Source organism: Alligator mississippiensis, chromosome 3 (genome assembly GCF_030867095.1).
Source record: "Alligator mississippiensis isolate rAllMis1 chromosome 3, rAllMis1, whole genome shotgun sequence".
Classification (NCBI taxonomy): domain Eukaryota; kingdom Metazoa; phylum Chordata; order Crocodylia; family Alligatoridae; genus Alligator; species Alligator mississippiensis.
In genome coordinates, this window is record NC_081826.1 from 53,192,989 (window position 1) to 53,211,837 (window position 18,849).

Sequence of the window (18,849 nt, forward strand, 5' to 3'; positions counted from 1 at the left end):
CAATGGGGCCATTATGGTCAAGGCAGTGCATGATGCCAACTTTGTTGGCATCCGCTCTGTAGCACACAAGTTGCACCTCGTTGTCAGTGATGCCTTGAAGGGGGACAGGGCTGCCAGTGATGGTGCAAGCACCACCAGCAAGTTCATTTCAAAATGCAGGAAGGTGGAAGGCTACTTCCACCGGAGCATCAAGATGGGCAAGATGCTGCGGGACAAACAGGCAAAGCTGAACATCCCACAGCACAAAATCATGCAGTATGGTGGGACTCGGTGGAAGTCCACATACCTGATGCTCAAGAGGCTGGTGGAGCAACAGAAGGCCATTCATGAGATGGCCTTGCTCAGGGAGATTGGGATCAGTGCCCCCCTGAATAGAACTGAGTGGGATATCATCTCCCATATCTTGGTGGTCCTCAAACCATTCCTCAAGGCCCCCAAGACCCTCTGCACTGCTGATGCCTTCCTTAGCCAGGTGATCCCCATAGTAAGGGAACTTCAGAGCCAAATGGAGATCTTCCAGGGGATCAGTGTTCCTGGCTGGGGCAAGTCGCTGTCACCAGATGTGCAGGCACTGGTGAGGCAGCTGAAAGACGGCATCAGGAAACATCTTGATCCCTTGCGGGCCAGTACGGTCCACGTGCTGGCTGCCATGTGTGACCTGAGGATGAAGAGCAGCATATGCAGCAGCCAAATCCTGAATCAGTGAACAGAGGTGCTGGTGAAGAGAGGTGGTGGAGGTGGGGGGACATGGAAGGGGGGGATCCACTGTCCCATGCTAGCACACCATCCACCAGCCAGTCTCCTCCTCCACCACAGGTGCTGCCAATGTGGGCCAAGGGCATGGCTTCTATGGTGGGGTTCAGAGCCACCAGATCCCACTATCAGGCTGGTAGCACTTAGGCCTTCGTGGCTTGCCAAGGATGTGGATTCGCTGCTGTGCGACCTCTTGGCCTACTGGGCAAGCTACAGCCAGATGTGACTGGATCTGGCCACAGTTGCCTGCGAGCACTTGTCCTATCCACCAACCAGTGTTCCAAGCGAGAGAGTGTTCAGCATTACTGGGGATGTTGTGACACCCCACCGCATCCGCTTGGATCCTGTTTTGGTGGAGCAGCTGGTGTTCTTGAAGGTGAACCTGCCACTGCTGGGGTTCCCCAAGATCCACCTGCAGACAGACTGAGTGCCACCCTCCTCACTCCATCCACACCTATTTCCTTTTTTCATTTTTTTAAAAACAGTTAATGCCTCACTCTCAGCTGGATGGAGCACTCACTGAATCACCAGCCAGCAGGGGAACAACATGTCCCTGCTGAGCTTGCTCCTGTGCCAAGACGAACTTGGAGGTATGGGCTGAGGCTATGGGGAAGGAGGGGACCCCAGGTCCTGGGTATGACCATTAAAACTGCATCCTACCCACGTAGGGAGGCCTGGTGGGACTACTGGCAATGCGGCAGCCCCATAAAAATGCCAGGACCGAGGATCCCCTGGTGAAAGGCAGGTAGGAGGCACCATAACCTCCAGCTAACGCATGCGCACACATGGTCCTGACTGGGGAAAGCCCAGACCTGTCATGTCTTTGACAGGCCTGAGGCTTGCTGGTTGTAGTGGAGCTTTGAGGCTTCAGGTGAGCGAAACTTAACTGCCTGGGATGCCAGCTTTTGAGATGAAAAACCTTTGTCAGGCTGAGGAAGCGCCTGCAGTTTGTGTGTCTGTTGGTCCTGGATGGAAGGAATAGTAAAGAAGCCAGAGGCTGGCCTGGCCCGCAATACAGGCAAGAAAGCCAGTCAGTGAAAATGGAAATGGAGGTATCAGGGGGTGAGGGACAGGCTGGGGTGGGGGCAGGGGGAGAGGGGGTTGTAGCAGCGCAGGTAAGAGTGCAGAGGTACCTGGGGAGTCAAGATGTCTGGCAGGTCACAGTGTGTCAGAATTCCACTGTCTAATCTATATTGAGCCCATGAGTTTCTGTACCTAGGAGGCTGATGAAGTGAAGTTCATAGGCCCAGCTATGAAAAGTAGTTTGTAAATTGTTCCTTCTCAGGATCAGTCCTGAGAGACTGGAGACAGAGGGGGGGGGGGTGCAGTTTGTGGGGTACTGGAGATAGTTGGCAGGTTTTGTGTTTTGAGCTGTAGGAAGTTGGCTTCAGTTCTGGTGATGAGGTTAGGTGTTTGCTTGAATTTACAAACCACTTTTCAGAGCCAGGCCTCTGAACTTTACTTCATCAGCCTCCTAGGTAGTAGGCACAGAAACTCATGGACTCGATATGGACAGTGGAGTTCTGACACTGCAGCCTGGCGGACATCTGGCTCCCCAGGTACCTCTGCACTTTTATCTGCACTGCTTCATCCCCCTTTCCCTCCCCAGCCCACCTCAGCCTGTCCCTTACCCTCTGACACCTCCATTTCCATTTTCATTGACTGGCTTTTTTGCCTGTATTGCATGCCAGGCCAGCCTCTGGTTTCTTTACTATCTGTGCTTCAAAATGACAGCAGTGGCTCTTCAACTAGAGCTCATTGAATGAGCTTTAGTTAAAATGCCCCCACCGTCATTTTGAAGCACAGGATACTGAGTACATGAGACACAGTGGACACTTTAATTAGAACAGTTCTTGGAACCGCTATAATTAAATTCCCCCTCTCCCCCCTAAACACTTATGAAGGCACCCCTTGTGTTTTCTGCTGTCTGATCCTGGAAGTGTTTGAACTCGTTAGGCATCTCCTCATATGATTTTAAATTCCCTAGCTGCCTACAGTTCTGTCTCAGCACATGCCCTGAGGAATTGCCCTGGCCTAAACATCTTTGGTCTTAGCTCCCCACAGGTGCCATCAAGCATTTTGCTGCCCTTTCCCACTGAGGACCCTGATTTAATAGGTCTGCTCCAAGCATGCTGTAAGGAGAAGTTACATGTTACATTTAGACTATGCAAACTCTGTTAAGTGGTTGTGACAGGGCAGCGAGTACGCCCTGCCACTTGAAACCCAGAGAACAATGAATACAGCAGAATGTACCCATTCAGCAGGACTGAGCAATCAGAAAGAAGGGCAAGAGGACCCAGATGTTAATTTCATAGTTTCATAGTTGGTAGGGTCGGAAGGGACCTGAGGAGATCATCTAGTCCGACCCCCTGCCATGGCAGGAAAGAGTACTGGGGTCAAACGACCCTGGCCAGATGTTCATCCAGCCTCCTTTTAAAGACCCCCAGGGTAAGAGCCAGTACCACTTCTTTTGGAAGTTGGTTCCAGGTTCTAGCCGCCCTGACAGGAGGACTAGCTGGACATGCCACTGGGGTGATGAACCAGAAGCCACACTAAGTGGCACAGCTGATTGCCCTGGAAGTTAAAACAGGAATGGGCAAGCAATCATTTCCCAGAGATGGCAGCAGTGTAAGCAGAGGTTTACGTGACTGCACAGAGGTGTGGTGCTTGCATATGACTGATGGTGACAGTGGAAAGCTGTAGGACCAAGATTGACTTATCTGAGGAAAAGTACATAACCAGAGTGCTGCGCAGAGTCCAGCAGGGATCAGAAACAGTGAGCATGGGCTTTCTGTACTGGGTACCTAAAGGACAAGGAGGAAAAGAGAGATTGAGAGAGAGTTACTAGGGGGAGGAATCTCTTCCTGATGAAGGATTTAACTGTGGGAAAGTGTTCCTAAGGACACTGAGATGAAGTCCAGTGTTACCTGTCTTCCCAGGTGCCTGATAGGCTCCTTGCTTATGGCATATTGACTGTTTATGCTGAACACAGAGATTTATTGAGAGAGGGATTGTTTATTGGGATTTATAAGACTGTGGTCCACAGATAGGGGACAACTGGTGTAGTGGAGAAATGTGAGGATAGAATCTGCACCCAAACATCTGGAGTGGTAAGGGCAGGGTATGGGGATGGAGAAGCCCTGAGAAGAGGAGATGGCCAATTAACTTGCAGGAATAACCAAATGATCTTCCTCCTGAGGTTACATATTTCTTTGGGGTTTTTTCTTCATCAAAGGCATGGTAAATGAGTTCCAAAGGGGGCCATCGGGTCCTGGCAGATTGACTGCAACTTTCTAAAATAAGATCCATCATGTAAGGCAGGGTCTTCCAAAGTGGTGTTAAAGCTAGAACATGTTATGAGTAGTGGTACACTAAGGGTTAATACTGTTTCTTGCCTGTATAGCTCTGACTTGCCCCTAGAGGTCTAGTGAACAGGGGAATGGCTAAGAGCCAAGATACCTGAGCTCTATCACTACTCGAGGGTAGGGGAAGGAGGAGAGAAGGGGAGAGCAGGGCATCCTGGGATACTGAAGTATACAGAGATAAAATGTAATTTGTAAGAGCAGATTGAAGTTACCCTAATGAAAGCTAGGAAGCCTGGCCCAGAGTTAACCCTCACCCAAAGTGGCATAACTTTGAGATGCTCAGAGAGCACTTAGTATAAGTTAAGGAACTATAACATGCAGATGCTCTTATTTTAAGTGCCCTTAGTATGGGGTTTAAGTGTAAGTGTAACTTTACCTTAGGGCATACGCTCACAAAAAGAAATTGTGACCATTTTCTTTCAAAATGTGACCAGAGGGCAAGCAGTCTTGTGTAGTGATGCCCAGACTATGGTCCTTGGACCACTTGTGGCCCAGGAGGCCATAGCAAATGGTCTGTAGATCACATCAGATTGACACTAATTCATTGGTCCAAAAATTAGGAAATTACCAAATTAACATTTAAAGCACTCAGGAAATTGCTTGCTTGCCCTGGGTCCAAGTCCATACTCAGATTAAGGAAGTTTGTATCTGTATTTTCCAATACCTAGGAGAGTGCCCTCATCACCAAGCTATAAGCTAGGCTTGATGGAGCCCACTCCAAACATAGTGAAGCTGACCCAGTGGGCAGCCAAGAGAGCAAGATTCATGGAGCCAGAAGAACTATGACTTTGTAGCCTAGTTCTTACGTGATAGGGAGTCCTGAGTTCTAGCATCTGCCATGACAGCTGTTTCTATGGTTTATCCAATGGCTGTGTAACAAATAAACAGTCCTGGAGAGGGGGCTCAGCACCCCACCCACATTTTAAAAGAAAAGGGTAAGCTCTGCTCTTTCCTTTAAGAGAAAAATTTTAGGCCCATAATTTCAGGAGAGGGTTGTAGATGGTGGCTCCCAAGTAGACAGAGATGCCTACTTGCAATTCTAAGTTAGCGTCCCAAGATACAAAACAGTTTAGGACACATCCCCCTAGCCTCCTATTGGCTAGCTTTAGGCAGCTCCCTGTACAGCACGTAGTCTGTTTGGATGGCTGTTCTAAGGCACTTCACTTTTTGAGGCTATTCTGAGGCCCACTATAGGAAGTCTAGGGGTTTGACGTTGTGTTCTGGATTCCATTGTGGGTGCCAGGCTCCTAAAAGTTCGGCAAAGTGGCGCCTAAGTTTTTGGCACCTAAATCCTTCACTGGATCTATGCCTTAATGCCATATGATATGCTGGATAGATGTTGTACTTCTGGAGTTATTTCAATAAACATTATACTACAAAACCACATGACATTGGATCATGAATGCTTTTTCCATGTTTATGTATGGTCATAATATTAGCAAAGTTATCAGTGAAATGGTATTGTGAGATGCAACTGAATATCCTTCCTACTGAAATTTGTCAGTACTATTCAAGGCCAATAAACAATGTAAAGGAAATGTTTTCCCTGTGATAATGTGATTAATTAAGAATAACTTTGACAGAATACAATGTGCTTTGGCTTGTACAGTACTTCATTTCCACATACTACTCATGCTTTGTTTTCTTCTGAGAATAAAACAAACACAGAAAGTATATTAAGGATAGAGAGGCAATACTGTTAACTTCCCCCTACTGGTAGATGATAGCCTCATCAACACATTAGATTAAAAATAAATGCAGCAATTGATCATCATTTCCTTTCTCCTCTAATAGTGCATCTGGAGGAAATTGTTTCATAAAAACAGAGCATTAATATAAACAGATGCTAAATTTTATAAAGCTGAAATCAGTTGAACAGCCAATAGCATGAGCTTCCACTTCTAAAATTGGGGTTCCAGGGCCTCTATGATCTGTGGGTCAGAATCTAACTGCTGCATAAGGGATCAGGGATGCACCAGTAAATTTAGTGGTCTTTACTCTATAGGAGAGTGTTTACAAAATAGATTACCATCTACCTCAGTACCGACAGAAGCCATAATCTGATCAGATGTAGAGAATGAACTACTAACTATCTCCAGAGGGACTCATCAGTTTGGCAGCAACACAGCTCTGGGGTATAAGTTATTGAGAAGTTCCAGACTACTCTATAATTTAACATACTACATGTAATGCCCTCAGAATAGGGACAGATCAGTCTTGTAATTTCTCTTATAGAAGAGGACACTTGATAGTGAAGATCCAGCAGTGATCTGCTGAAGGAAGAATTCAGATACAGAAAGCTAAAGGAGATACTCATATGCTCCCCTGGATAAAGGATTTCCTGGAGACCTCACAAAAAACATTATAGGCATGAGAAGGGAAATACCCAGTAACCTTCTCAGAGGCGGTAATTTAATGAATGGAGCAGTTTATGGGAAGAATAGACAGAAACCTGAGTGGAAATTTTTTTTTTTTACTTTATTTTTGTATTTTATACTAAAGGATATTTAGTTTGGGTAGGCAATAGATTTCCTTTTCTTTACCGATTCAGCTGATGATATCAATTAAAGGAATGAGACTGATAGCCTTTTATGGAGTGTTGTTTTTTAATATATTGACCCATATGGCAGAAACATTACTGTGTAACGTTGGTAAGGAGTAAACATATTTGTTCACAAAAGCAATTTTTCAGACACACACACACCCCAGTGATGAGAGTATCTCAGGCACAGTGCCAGATTTAGGCTTAAGCTACAGTTTAGGGCCTCACACTATGAGGGGCCTCTAAATAAAGAAAAAAAACTGGACATTTTTGTTCTAATATGACCAAAATATACCTATACATGGCTCCATAGTTATTATTCATATTGAGTTCATAAATTTGTGCAGAAATAATAATGAATCTTAAAGTTTCATGAAAATCCATTTTCATGGATTTTGTGGATTTTTTTTATTGTATGGGGGCCTCTTAAACTGGACAAAGCTCAGGGCCTCAGCATGTCATAAACTGGCACTGCTCAGACACCTATACATTGATAAAATGACAAGTCATATAATTCGAGAAACAATAAAGTCCAGAAAATAGGGCACTTTTACACATGCTTCATCCCTGCATCTTGTGCATCAGCATCCCCGTGCTTAAAAATGGTGGCAGGGGTACTTGAACCAAAGCTCATTTGTCATTGCCATGCTCCAGCAGACTTGACTGAGTCTGCTCCAACATACTGGAATTCCAAACCCAATGAGTGACAGGGATTATTCTAAACCTCTCATAATTTAGCTGAGGGATTGTTAAACGTTGCTTGGGCCTTTCAAAGCAAGCTGTTGTCGTTCTTCAGGTATTTTATGGAGGAAGCTATTGGTTCATAGTCCACTGTCAGGAAATGAGGATGTAGTCACTATAGAGACATAAACATGATATTTTGAAGGAGAGAAGTATCATAAAATACATGAAAACATACAGACCTTATTCATGAAAGCATCAATGTTTAGTAAAGCATTTAGCTACTTGCTTAAGTGCTATCTTATATCAGGTCTATAGCAACTTCACATTATCAAAAAATTATACATTGAATCATATTTTATTCTACAGTAAGAATAAAATTTAAAAAAAGTTGGCCAATCTTCCTGTCCTTGTAGTATTTTGCTAAGCACCCTTATCTAGAAAAGTATACTTCAAAAAAAAAAAAAAAATGCCAGCTTGGAGCTCAAAATAGAAGACTAAGAAAGCTAACAGTCAAATATAAGGAGGTGAGGCAATTCAGGAAGAAACCAAAGAGCCAGAGAGGTGATCTACAGATTTAATATTAGCTTGCCTCATGCTACACATTTGAGGGAAGGGGATTGAAATCAGGAATACTTAAGCACTATTGCATATGATTCACATCTGTAATTTTTGGGCATCTCTTCTTTGGTTTCTGTATCTCAGAACCATCTATTTGTCAAGTCCATTTAAGAGATGAGAAAAATTTTCAGTCTGAGAACATGAAGCAATATAGCAGGTTGTTCAATCAGCACTGTGACCAAAAAAGAGGGTACATCTCACATGTTAATTCAGGTGTTAACTTTTATAAAATAATCTAATTCATAAAAGAATGGAAACTTCAACAATATAACCAGTTTTGTGTATATTATTAATATACAATAAGTAAATGAGAAGCAGTACGTCCTGGAGAGCTGCACCTGCATATAGGACTTGAAGCCAGGGCATCATGAGTTCTGTTTCCGCATCAACTACTGACTTGATGTGTGCTCTTGAGTAAGTTGCTGAAGATCTGTGTCTTAGCTTAGATTTCACCTGTCCACCCCACAGCAGGAGAACCTCTACTGACCATATGAACTTTGCATAGAATTGCTACTGGTAAATCTCTTGCTTCCTCAGCTTCTCATGGCTTCACTCTCCAAGAGGGCAAGGAAGTAGAGCAGCTCTTTCCATGAGAACCTGCCATGGAGCAGAGTTCTACCTGCAAAGGCAGTGGGGATCATTACTGCTGCCCCATGGTGGCAGGCACCAGTGCGCACTGATCGTGATGAGCCACCTGCCTGGTGTTCTTTTTTCCCCAGGTTGGAGAGAAGGCAAGCTATCAGTGATTAAGCAAACTGAAAGACCTCCTTAGAGGGCAGGGGGTGAAAGAGGAGCAACCCCCTGTTGTCCCCTGACTGGAGAGCATTTCTTTTCAGTGACTGTATAGTACTTCAGCTTGGAGGGAGGAGGAGGGCACTGAACATGTGGGCACTGCTTATGCTGCAGCACTTGTAGCACTACAAATACACTTCTGGTTGCAGCTTAATATTTATTAGACACTGTTTGAAATAGAGGTAGGATTCTGCCATGGCTATGTAATCTCAGAAAAACAGCTTGATTTGACCAGTATACAGGAAAAGCATCATACTTTCAAGTCAAACTACTTGTATGGAAAGCACCAGCCCAATACATGGAAGTTTCCTGTAAAGTAAAACAAACAAAGATATCACCTACCTTACCATAAAAGGAGACATCCTATGAAATAGAAAACTCTTTCAGTGTATAGTGAACACTTAGACCTTGATTGGTGTTAGCACTGATAGAGCAATGATCCCAGTAAGTGGCTATGTTGCATTGTTTAATGATCTGACCTTATTTCTTTTTAAAATGAGGCAGAAATTTCAGTTTAGTCATAAAACAGAGGGACTTCCTATGCCACTGCATTTCCTCCTCGGCAACTGAAGGTAACCATGCCACATAATCCTGTTAAAAATGTGTCAAGGTCAGGTCTTATAACTATTGATAGTTAGGGTTTTTGCCTTCATTACTGCTGTAGGCTGTTCTAAAACCTCATTGCTGTGATACTTAGAACACATCTTCTATTTTGCAGTATTAGAATAAGCCAAATACAATCCTTTGCAGCACCAGCTTAACATGTTAGTAATAGTATACCTAAATCTTAGAGGTGAATGGAAGTTAGATTAATTTTAACTTCACCTGCATGGATGAGTATTTGAGCTAAAATGAAATTCACGCCCCAAATCCAGGGATATGTCTTATCACATTGCAACCTTTCCCCTCCCCCCAAACTCCCAAGTCTAATAGATAAACATAAAGGTAATAAAACCAATATGTGGAATATCATATGGATAACAACATACAGTAATCTTCAGAGTTTAGGAAAGACTAAAAATAGCAACAACAAAAAAATTAAGACAAAACACTACAAGGATTGGTCAATTGCAGATGAGCACTTGAATAACAAAGCATGTTTATTTTATATTCTTTTAAATTTTAAAAGAAACAGATTATAAGCAACTAATGATAATGTCCCCTCCATTTCTGTTATGGTAGGCTGTAGGTTCTGTATTAGGTAAAATTGGGCACTTTTACACATGCTCCAGGGTGGTGCTTTTATTACAACAGCTCTGAGAGTTGCTCTGATTAAAGTGCTGCTGCATCTTGTGTATCAGCATCCCTGCACTTAAAAATGGCAGCAGGGGTGATTGAGTTTTAGCTCAAGTGCCCTCGCCGCCAGTTAAGTGCAAGGATGCTGATACACAAGACATAGGAGGCTGCAGGAGTGTGGAAATTGCCAATTAATAGAGTCTGCTCCAATGTGCTAGAATTCCAGCATGTTGGAGCAGCCTCCACTCTTGTGTACAGGCATGCATGCACAGAACAATTGGTTAATAGGACTTTCTGGCAAAGTCAACATTATTATCAAGCTTGTTCTGAATAGCTAGAAATTCAACAATAATTATTGATTCTGCAAAATGCAAGATTTGGGATTATACAAGCCAGTGGGTCACCCAAACCTGCTATTTAGGCTACTGACAGATGTTATATTAAAAAGGTGCGATGAGACCTGATGAGCAATCCCAACAATCCCATTTCCTGCCAGGCCACACGTGCATGGACTCCACCTGCACTGGCAAGTAGCGATCTTGGCTCCCATGTACTCCTGTGGCTGGGAGCTACAATCAGCTGACTGGGGCTCCCAGCCATGGGAGAGCAGTTGGGGCCAAAGGCTGCCCTGCACTTCCCTGGCTGGGAATCTTGATCAACTGACAAGTGCCCCCAGCCTGGGTAATGTACTGGAGTCCTGAAGGGTTCTAGTGTGCTCCTGAGGCTGGAAGCACTGGCCACATGTTCAATTTAAGGTATAACAGGAACCAGCCACAGTTATTTTGTATATTTCCTTGTGTAATAACTTTGTGGCTTATCCCCTGTTCTATCATGTCATTAATTGAATGAACATGTGGCTAGGTCACTACTTAAGATGCGATTAACCAGTTAATGACATCTTAAGTGCACCATCTTTCAGAGGCCCTAGAAATCCTCCTATCATTATTTAGCCAGCCAATTCTAGTTTTCAGGACAGACTAGGCCGGTCTGATAGCACTGATAATTCCTATAAAATTGGTATTCTCCTACACAACTCTTTATCTGTTTCCCCCAACTGTTATAAAAAGTAATAACTCCACACCATTAATATTTATGATTATTTATTTGACACTTGAAAGCATATAAAAACTCCATTACCAAGTTTGAGCCAGCAAAACTTAGTCTTTCAATTTCAGGAAGTATTTCAATAGTCCACAGCTTAAAATTTTCAAATGTTTTGCAAATAATATTACCTATATGGAAATAAGAAAATGTTGTCAAAAAGTATTAGTCTAATACAAAGGAAATTTTTCATATTAAGGCCTCTTTTCAGGAAAGCTCTTAGCCCTTGTTTTAGTTCTATCATGTCCACTGGCCAGAGGTGTAACAATGTGGCCAGGGCACCCAGTGCAGCTCTTAGGCACAGGGGCAGTGGTGACTTCTGGTTGCCCCCAGGCTGCCTGAACAATTGTGTGGCTTCAGCAGCAGCTGTTTCTTTCTACCCTACTACCCTTCTCCACCCAGTGAAGCTGTCCTGATTGCCCTGCCCAAGTTACCTACTGTTGGTACCCAATATATAATCCAACTCTTTGGGATTTGATTCAATAAAAATAAAATACCTTAAAAAAAAAAAAAAAAAAAAATGTACTTTTTTTGCTTAAACCTACATTTTTCTCTCCGTTATGCCAGTGCAGCCCTGTTCTTTTTGCAACAGGCAGACAGTAACACTCTGAAAGTTCTTACACCATTATAAATTGATTGCATCACTTGAAAAACTGATTTATTACTTTTATCAATTAAATATGAACAGTCAAATTCAAATACAATTTGCCATTACCTGTGCTTTAGCATTCTACATGGATATTGTCTCATTTAACTCTAGTTGTAGACTCTATTCTATAACTCAGCTCTAATTAAATAGACTTCACTTGAAAAAAAATCCTTAAAATTCACCATATTGAAAGCAGCTCCAATTCATATATTTAAAAATTGTATTTAATGGCCACAACACTTCAGGGTAGTTGCATCATGACTTTGCAATATGGTTGCACATAGCTATTCAGTCCACTGGAATACTAGACAGCTGGGAAGAGATAAGAATGGAGTGTACACCAAGTTTTTTCACTGAATTGAGCTGTTGTTAGGAAGTCCAACTCAGTGCAGAGATAGAGACATGATCCTCATGCTTTCTGGTAGACTCTAGTACATTTGACACCATTCATATTGCATTCCTAGAAAAAAAAGATACATGAATTAAATTGCATCAAGTTTAAATTAGAACAGAACACAGGAATGCAAGTGTCAATAGGAATGCAAATATAGATTCCGAGTTTCCTTTAAAGTTATAGTATAGAAAAATACAGCCCAGGGTTATCAAATATATGGCCCACTGAGTCACTGTACAATAGCCTCCCAGGCTACCAGCAGGCAACTAGAATTTGGGAGGTGTGGTCACGGGGCCAGAGCAGGCCATTGCCTGCTAAAGAATCTGGGGGCTTGGGCCCCAGTGGACATAGTGTTCAGTGACAAGAGGGTTAGCAGGGGACAACACAGCTCCACTCACCCAGCAGCTGCTTGCCTCTATAGCCTTACAGAAGTCAATAATCAGAAAGCAAGAATTAAGTCACTTACCACCATTAATTTCCCATCCACTATTTTCCGTATTATTGTGGATTCCTTGTCATCCCATGTCTGAAGTTGGTGCAACATGTTATCATCAGTTAAGGTGATAAGGGTCTGCAAATAAAGACAATGACTCTGAGCTAAACAGTAAAGTTCTGATTATGTGATGCACTCTAACTCTTTTACTCCAAAGAGGAAATCCTAGCTGTGCTGAAGTCCCAGGAAGTTTTTCTATGAGTCCCAAATTTTCACTTTAAGTTTTTTTGATGGCTCTTGCTCTTACATTACTCTGCCACTTACCTAGAAATGTGTCCTACCGGTCACTGAATATAATAAAGCTGCTACAGCATGCACAGTTTAAATTGTGTGCTCAGGCCTTTGTCACTGCTGTTTGGTCTTGCACTGGGCACATGTAATGACAGTGCATAATTGAGCTAGGGGAGAATCTTGGCCAGTGCACTGAATCCAAACAATGTGACAGATGCCTATCCAGCCTTGATAAGTCAACTAACTGGTATGGGTTAGGGCTAGCAAATCCTGCATCTGTGGACAAGCTGAAGTCTCTTACAACCCTATGATTTTATAACATTCAAAGAGATTAAGTTTTATTCATTCTCATCCACTCCCAATCATGAATAATTCCTCTAATTAAAATGGAAAGGCATTTTCATTCTGTGGAATTCAGGAACAGGGAGTCAGGCTTGCATATCCTTACAGGACAATCCAGTGCACACTGGAAAATGTTGTGCAAGTGCAAGAGATAATGCTTCAAGATTAGCTGTGGTAACAAATCTTACACTTATTTTTGATAGAGGTGCCACTGACAGTGTTTAATATGTATTTATACGTCTGCCAGTTTAATTAAACACACTAAATATCACTGTTTTGCAATGAGAAAGTGATTAACTAGACACGCATGGCTTTATTTTATTTCAGTGTTTTCCCCACTGGCAGAGTAGTTAGTGTAGAAAAACTGACTGAGATCAATGGGGCCTGAAAGTAAGGCAATACTTGATGCAAGTAGGGTTGTAGAAGGCTATCCACTGGCTTGAGATTATTCAGAAGAAAGGTTGAGGTACTGACCTGAGTTTTCCTGCCATCTAATGTATTTTCCTCAAATTTCTCATTCAGTTTGAAGCTAAATTGTGAGGTTCTAAAGGTGCTCTCCGTTTTCACAGTGACTGTATCTCCATCCTTACAGATGTGAACATCTGGTTTGGCCATACTTCCCATCTTCCTCATGGCCATATTCACACCTACAGAGGAAGAAAAGCAGCATATTAGATGAGACAATCAGATAAAGGCCTAGATTTATTAGATATCAATGGGAGTTGGTCACCTCAGTGTGTGAAGTGGAGCATAAGACTCAAAGAAAAATTATCAGTTTTAATCATTCGGAGAAAGTGAGGAAAGTTCATTGTGAGAACTCATATTATATATGCTCAGGAAGAAAAAGTTTAATCTACTCCTCCCCCTAGAGGACCAATAGATTTTCTGTCCATTCACTCAAACATGGGTGGATCTAGGATTTTGAAGAAGGGGGGGGGAAGGTGTAGATAGTGTGGCATAGCAACACATTTTTCTCCAGTTAAACAGAAACTAGAAGCTTTATTCACTAGAGGCCTAGCACTACATTAGTCAGTTCAAAGTAAGATCAAAGCAAAAAAAAAAAAAAAAAAATAATAACTTTATTGGAATGTGCACTAATTTGCAGCTAGATTTTCTACTGGTAGATCATAATAAGCCATGAATTAAATTGACTCCCTCACTGCTGCTTGAATAGAAATGCTGCTGCCCCTCCTAGGCAGTTGCTTTTAAAATTTAGGTAAAGCAGGACTCAGAGAAGGATATAACTGCACCCAGTCCTGCCCACCCCCACCTGCCAGATCCTCCCTTGCTCACAAGCCAATGTGCAAGCTAGAAAGGGCAAACATGAGCTATAAAAAGAATTGCTACACACGTAATTCTGCTTCAAAAATTATCTAGCAGATTTTTTTCAAAATATAAAGTTAATCTACTCATATACATTTATTTTAGTTTATTCAAAGTCTATACTTCTGAACTCTTGCAATTAAAAAAAACCCCCAAAACCACAGAACTGAACGCCAATATTCATCATATTCAATCCTCCGAAGTGAGAACACTCACAGGATCTATTAAAATCCACTCATCTGAGTTTTGCAGACAAAACCAAGGGAGAACGAGCTTTGCAGCATCACTTGAAATTCCATAAATTAGGGCTAGAGCACCACTTTTTTGGTAAAGCTGAAGACGCTTCACCAAAAAAATCCTTCATCCTACCTCTAGACTCTTTTTAATTAAATTAAATTGAGTACTAATATAATCTAATATCAACCATTTAACAGAAGAATAACTGATTGTGGAGGTACTTGGACCATGAACTGCACAGAGCTTCTTACACTACCCTCAAACCAGCAATTTAACTGCACCCAACAACCTGAAAGTCTATGCATATCAGAGCTCAGGATGATGCACTTTCTGTAAGAAGTGTCACTGCAGTAGTGAGCAGTTGCATTCTGCAATATTTCATTTGAATTGTCCTACACCCCAATGCATGTTACATTTGTCACACTGTAAAACATGAGCATCCACATGTTCATGCAGTTTGGCACATTAAAAAGAAAAAAGACGATCAATTATAAAAGCAACTGATCCATGACAATAATGCTGCCGTTTCAAACAGCAACTTCTGTCATGGGAATGTAATATATCTAAGTGGGGTGGTGGGAGGGAGAGGAAACCTGCTGGTTTCCCCATAGCCTGCTCAGCCCGCAAGCTGCAAAGACCAATTTGCCACCATCATCACCTGCATGATTGGGCTACAGTAACAGCAGGGCCTGAATGGGCAGTGCCTGCCACACAATCAGCCCTTACCACCATGTAGCTCAAGGACAGTTTTCAGCCTTCCTACTAGGGAACAAACGTTGACAGGGCTACAGCAGCAGCAGGGCCTAATGGACTGAAAGAGACCACCTTATCATGCTTTGCTGCCACCAACCATTTGTGGGAAGCCCCATCAGCTGTTGCCACCATGGCAAGAGCTGGCTGAGGAAGCCTGTCAATAACACTGTTTTGCTCACTGACAGGCTCCCTTGGGGAACAGGAGAGCTAAGAAACAGCCCCTATTGCCTGCTGCCTGGAAAGCATGCCTCTGTGGGATCTGCCAATGTATGCCTGCTCCTATCTGTTGGAGTGCTGCAAACTTTGTAGCACAACAGAAATTATGTGCATCTAGGGCCTCTGTATTCTCATGTACAGCACAACACAGTGTTCTAGCCTTGAGATGACTGCATCAAGTGTGGCGAAGACTAACCCCCAAAAGTCTATAGTTTCTAGCTAGATGGAGGTGATGAAGAGAATTCCTAGCCACAGCTTCTACTTGTACCTCCACAACTGCTTCCAATAACCTGAGTGACAAAAAGAACCCTCCCCCCTGCCCCCAACTAGAAGGGCACAATCTAACTTTGCCACTTTTTCCAGTTAAATCTCCAGCCAACAAGAATGATCACCGCTATCCAATTGGCTCTTCATCCAAGTGACTCAGATGATCAACCACTCAATTAAGTCCAATTAAAGAAGACAGAACTTGATGTTTTCTCCATACTGAACAATAATCTGCTTTATTATACCCCTGAACCATCCAAGTTGGAATCATAATATCATAGACCACCCCCCCCACCTAGTGTACTTCAATAGGTTCAAAATGAAGTGAAGTCCTAGCCCTTGCCTCTACAATCATAGTGGATAAATACCAGACTCAATAAAGGACTCTGAAACCTGAAATAAGATGGATAAGAATTTAGGTGTTTACGTTCACTTAGCTACCATCTAATCCCAGTGGTAAATAAAATGCCTTTAGACTGTAGATAACTGTAAAATTCCCAGATGCCTAGAGTTGCACCTCTGCACTTCACCCAAACTCCCAGTCTTCACAGGGCTGAACAGTGGTACCTAGCTCACTCCTAAGCCTGACCAAGATCCAGAAAGCAAGCATTCTTCCCTGCAAGTCCCTCAAGGGTTTCAATCTCTGAATATGCCTAATGCACACCCACAGGATTAGCCCCTCACAAAATGTACTTTCAGCTGCCTTTTCAAATGGTACTATCTCCCCTATGATCTAATGATTACTGTATTTGTCCAGGAAGTGGGAACTCCCTTTGCTGCATTAAGAGATTCAAAGTCACATTGCACACCTCTTAAGGTAATGAATTAAGCACAAAAGCCTAAGCAAGAGTCTAGATGAGGAAAACATTCTCCACCTTTCCTGTTATAGCTGTGCCACTGCGTAAGAAAGGACACTTGAGGGATATAATAAGACTTGCACAGTTCTCGGCATTTTCCTATCAGCGCTTGCTAAAGTGCTTCCACTCAGTTAAACTGCCGGCTGCTTTAGACCCTGGGTGTTCCAAGACACCCAACTCTCCCCAGGCATTGTGCTGAGAACCAAGGTACCCCACGCAGCATTAAGGACCCTCCTCTGCAACCTGGGGTGCCCAGCCTATGCGCACCCAACTTCTTTATTGGGTCTGGCTCCAAATTATTTGCCATGCAACACAGAAAGAGAAATTTAAAAAACTTATCTCAAGCAACTTATCGCAGCTCCACTACAAGTGTTGCCAGCTCTTGTTTTATTTTGAGTCTTGCCCTACTGGAAATTGTCTTGAAACCCCAGCTACCAGAATGAGGGGACAGTGGAAAAAAAAATCACAGGGCTATGAGCTTCAACACCTTTGCAGAAAAGGGCTAGAAAACATGGCATCAAGAGGGCATGTCTACACATGTATTAATACACTTTAGTTAACACATTAAATCTACTACCTCCATTATAAGGTACTAGGAAAATGCGCATTAGCATATTTTAAAGCTCATTAACTAAAAATGATGTGGGCACATCTACACATGCACTGTAGCCTACTGTAATGCTCATTAAATTATCACTGAAAACACCATGCTATTTAGTTAATGTACATTAAAATAGTAGTTAATGTACATTCAAATAGGCTACTGTGCATTAAGCATCACTTAAAAACCATGGGCATTTATACACATACCTTTTTGTCCGGTGACGCGCTGGAGATCCAACAGGGTGGAACAGACTCAATCAGATCTGCTCAGCATGCAAGCTGATGCACACTTTGCTGCATCACATCTAGTTGTATAAGTGGCAAAATGCACATCAGCACGCAGAAAATGACAGTGGTGTGCTTTTGATCAAAAACACCTTCAAGGGGTTTTCATTCAAAAACATACCACAGTCATTTTCTCAGCACTGAAATGCACTTCGCCACATGTTTGAGCTGCAATGCCGGGTGCTTTTAAAAGCACCCAGCACTGCAGCGCAAACATGTGTACAAATGCCCCATGCTCTTTACTTAATGCACATTAAGACAGGCAAATGTGCCTTTTCTTAGTACCTCACAATAGAGATGCTAGATTTAATGCGCATTAAATCAAGTGCATTAATGCATGTGCAGATGTGCCCACAGTTTAGTAATGCTTTAATGCACATTAAAATAGGCTAATGTGCATTACAGCACACGTGTAGATGCACCAACGTGTTTGAAAGACAGGAGGGAGATAAAAAAAAAAGAGCCAAGACTTTGTCCTAAGCTTTACCCATGTCAGGTGAGGGCGTTAGCTCTGTGTTGTGCCAGGACTGCGGGGACTCTTATGTCGGGTTCAGACGACGGTTGTATGGGATGGTTTGGATAGGGACAATGCCGCCTGAGGCAGGCAGGGGCTGGACTAGGGGGCCCCAGGGCCCTCCCAGCCCCGTTTCTCTACGGCTCTGGTGGTGAGGACTTCCGAGAGGAGCGCGCGGTGCCTGCGAGCACCTGGGAGGATGCTCGGATGAGGCCGGGGCGGGGCGGGCGGGGGCTGAAGCTGCCGGGCTCGAGCTGTAGGGACGCGGCAGGGGAAGAGCGTGGGGGGCAGCCCCGCCGCGGGCAGGCGGGACCCGGCCCGGGCTCGCTGCTGCGGCGGAGCAGGAGCCGGAGCCGGTCCCAGCCCGGGGCCCCCCGGGACAGAGCTGCCGCCCCGGGGACCGGTCCCGATCCCGGTCCTGCCCCTCACCTAGTTCCTTCATATAGTCGTCGAAGCCTTCGCTGGAGATGAGGCGCCACTTGCCGAGGAAGCTGTCGATGGTCATGGTGCGGGCGGCAGGCAGGCAGGCAGGCAGGCAGGCAGGCAGGCAGGCAGACGTGCACTGTGGTAGAGCAAAGCTGAGCTGAGCTGAGC

The 18,849-nt window shown here is 43.5% G+C and overlaps 1 protein-coding gene across 1 annotated transcript; it reads right to left on the minus strand.

The window, feature by feature from the left end:
* Positions 1-11,073: 11,073 nt before the first annotated feature.
* On the minus strand, positions 11,074-18,847 carry LOC102563171 (fatty acid-binding protein 5). The gene is made up of 4 exons (XM_006261858.4): positions 18,685-18,847; positions 13,675-13,847; positions 12,601-12,705; positions 11,074-12,200 (listed from the first exon to the last, which is right to left on the minus strand). The coding sequence occupies exons 1-4, from the start codon at positions 18,758-18,760 to the stop codon at positions 12,150-12,152; spliced, it is 405 nt and encodes a 134-aa protein (XP_006261920.1). The 5' UTR covers positions 18,761-18,847; the 3' UTR covers positions 11,074-12,149.
* Between the last annotated feature and the right edge of the window lie 2 nt (positions 18,848-18,849).

Bases quoted from the DNA above. Each gene is read 5' to 3' on its own strand.
- LOC102563171 (XM_006261858.4), bottom strand. From the start codon at position 18,760: ATGACCATCGACAGCTTCCTCGGCAAGTGGCGCCTCATCTCCAGCGAA. The intron at 12,706-13,674 runs GTCAGTACCTCA...CTTTATTTGCAG, and splicing joins TAGATGGCAGGAAAACTCAG to ACCCTTATCACCTTAACTGA. The intron at 12,201-12,600 runs GTAAGTGACTTA...TTTTTTTTCTAG, and splicing joins TGGATGGGAAATTAATGGTG to GAATGCAATATGAATGGTGT.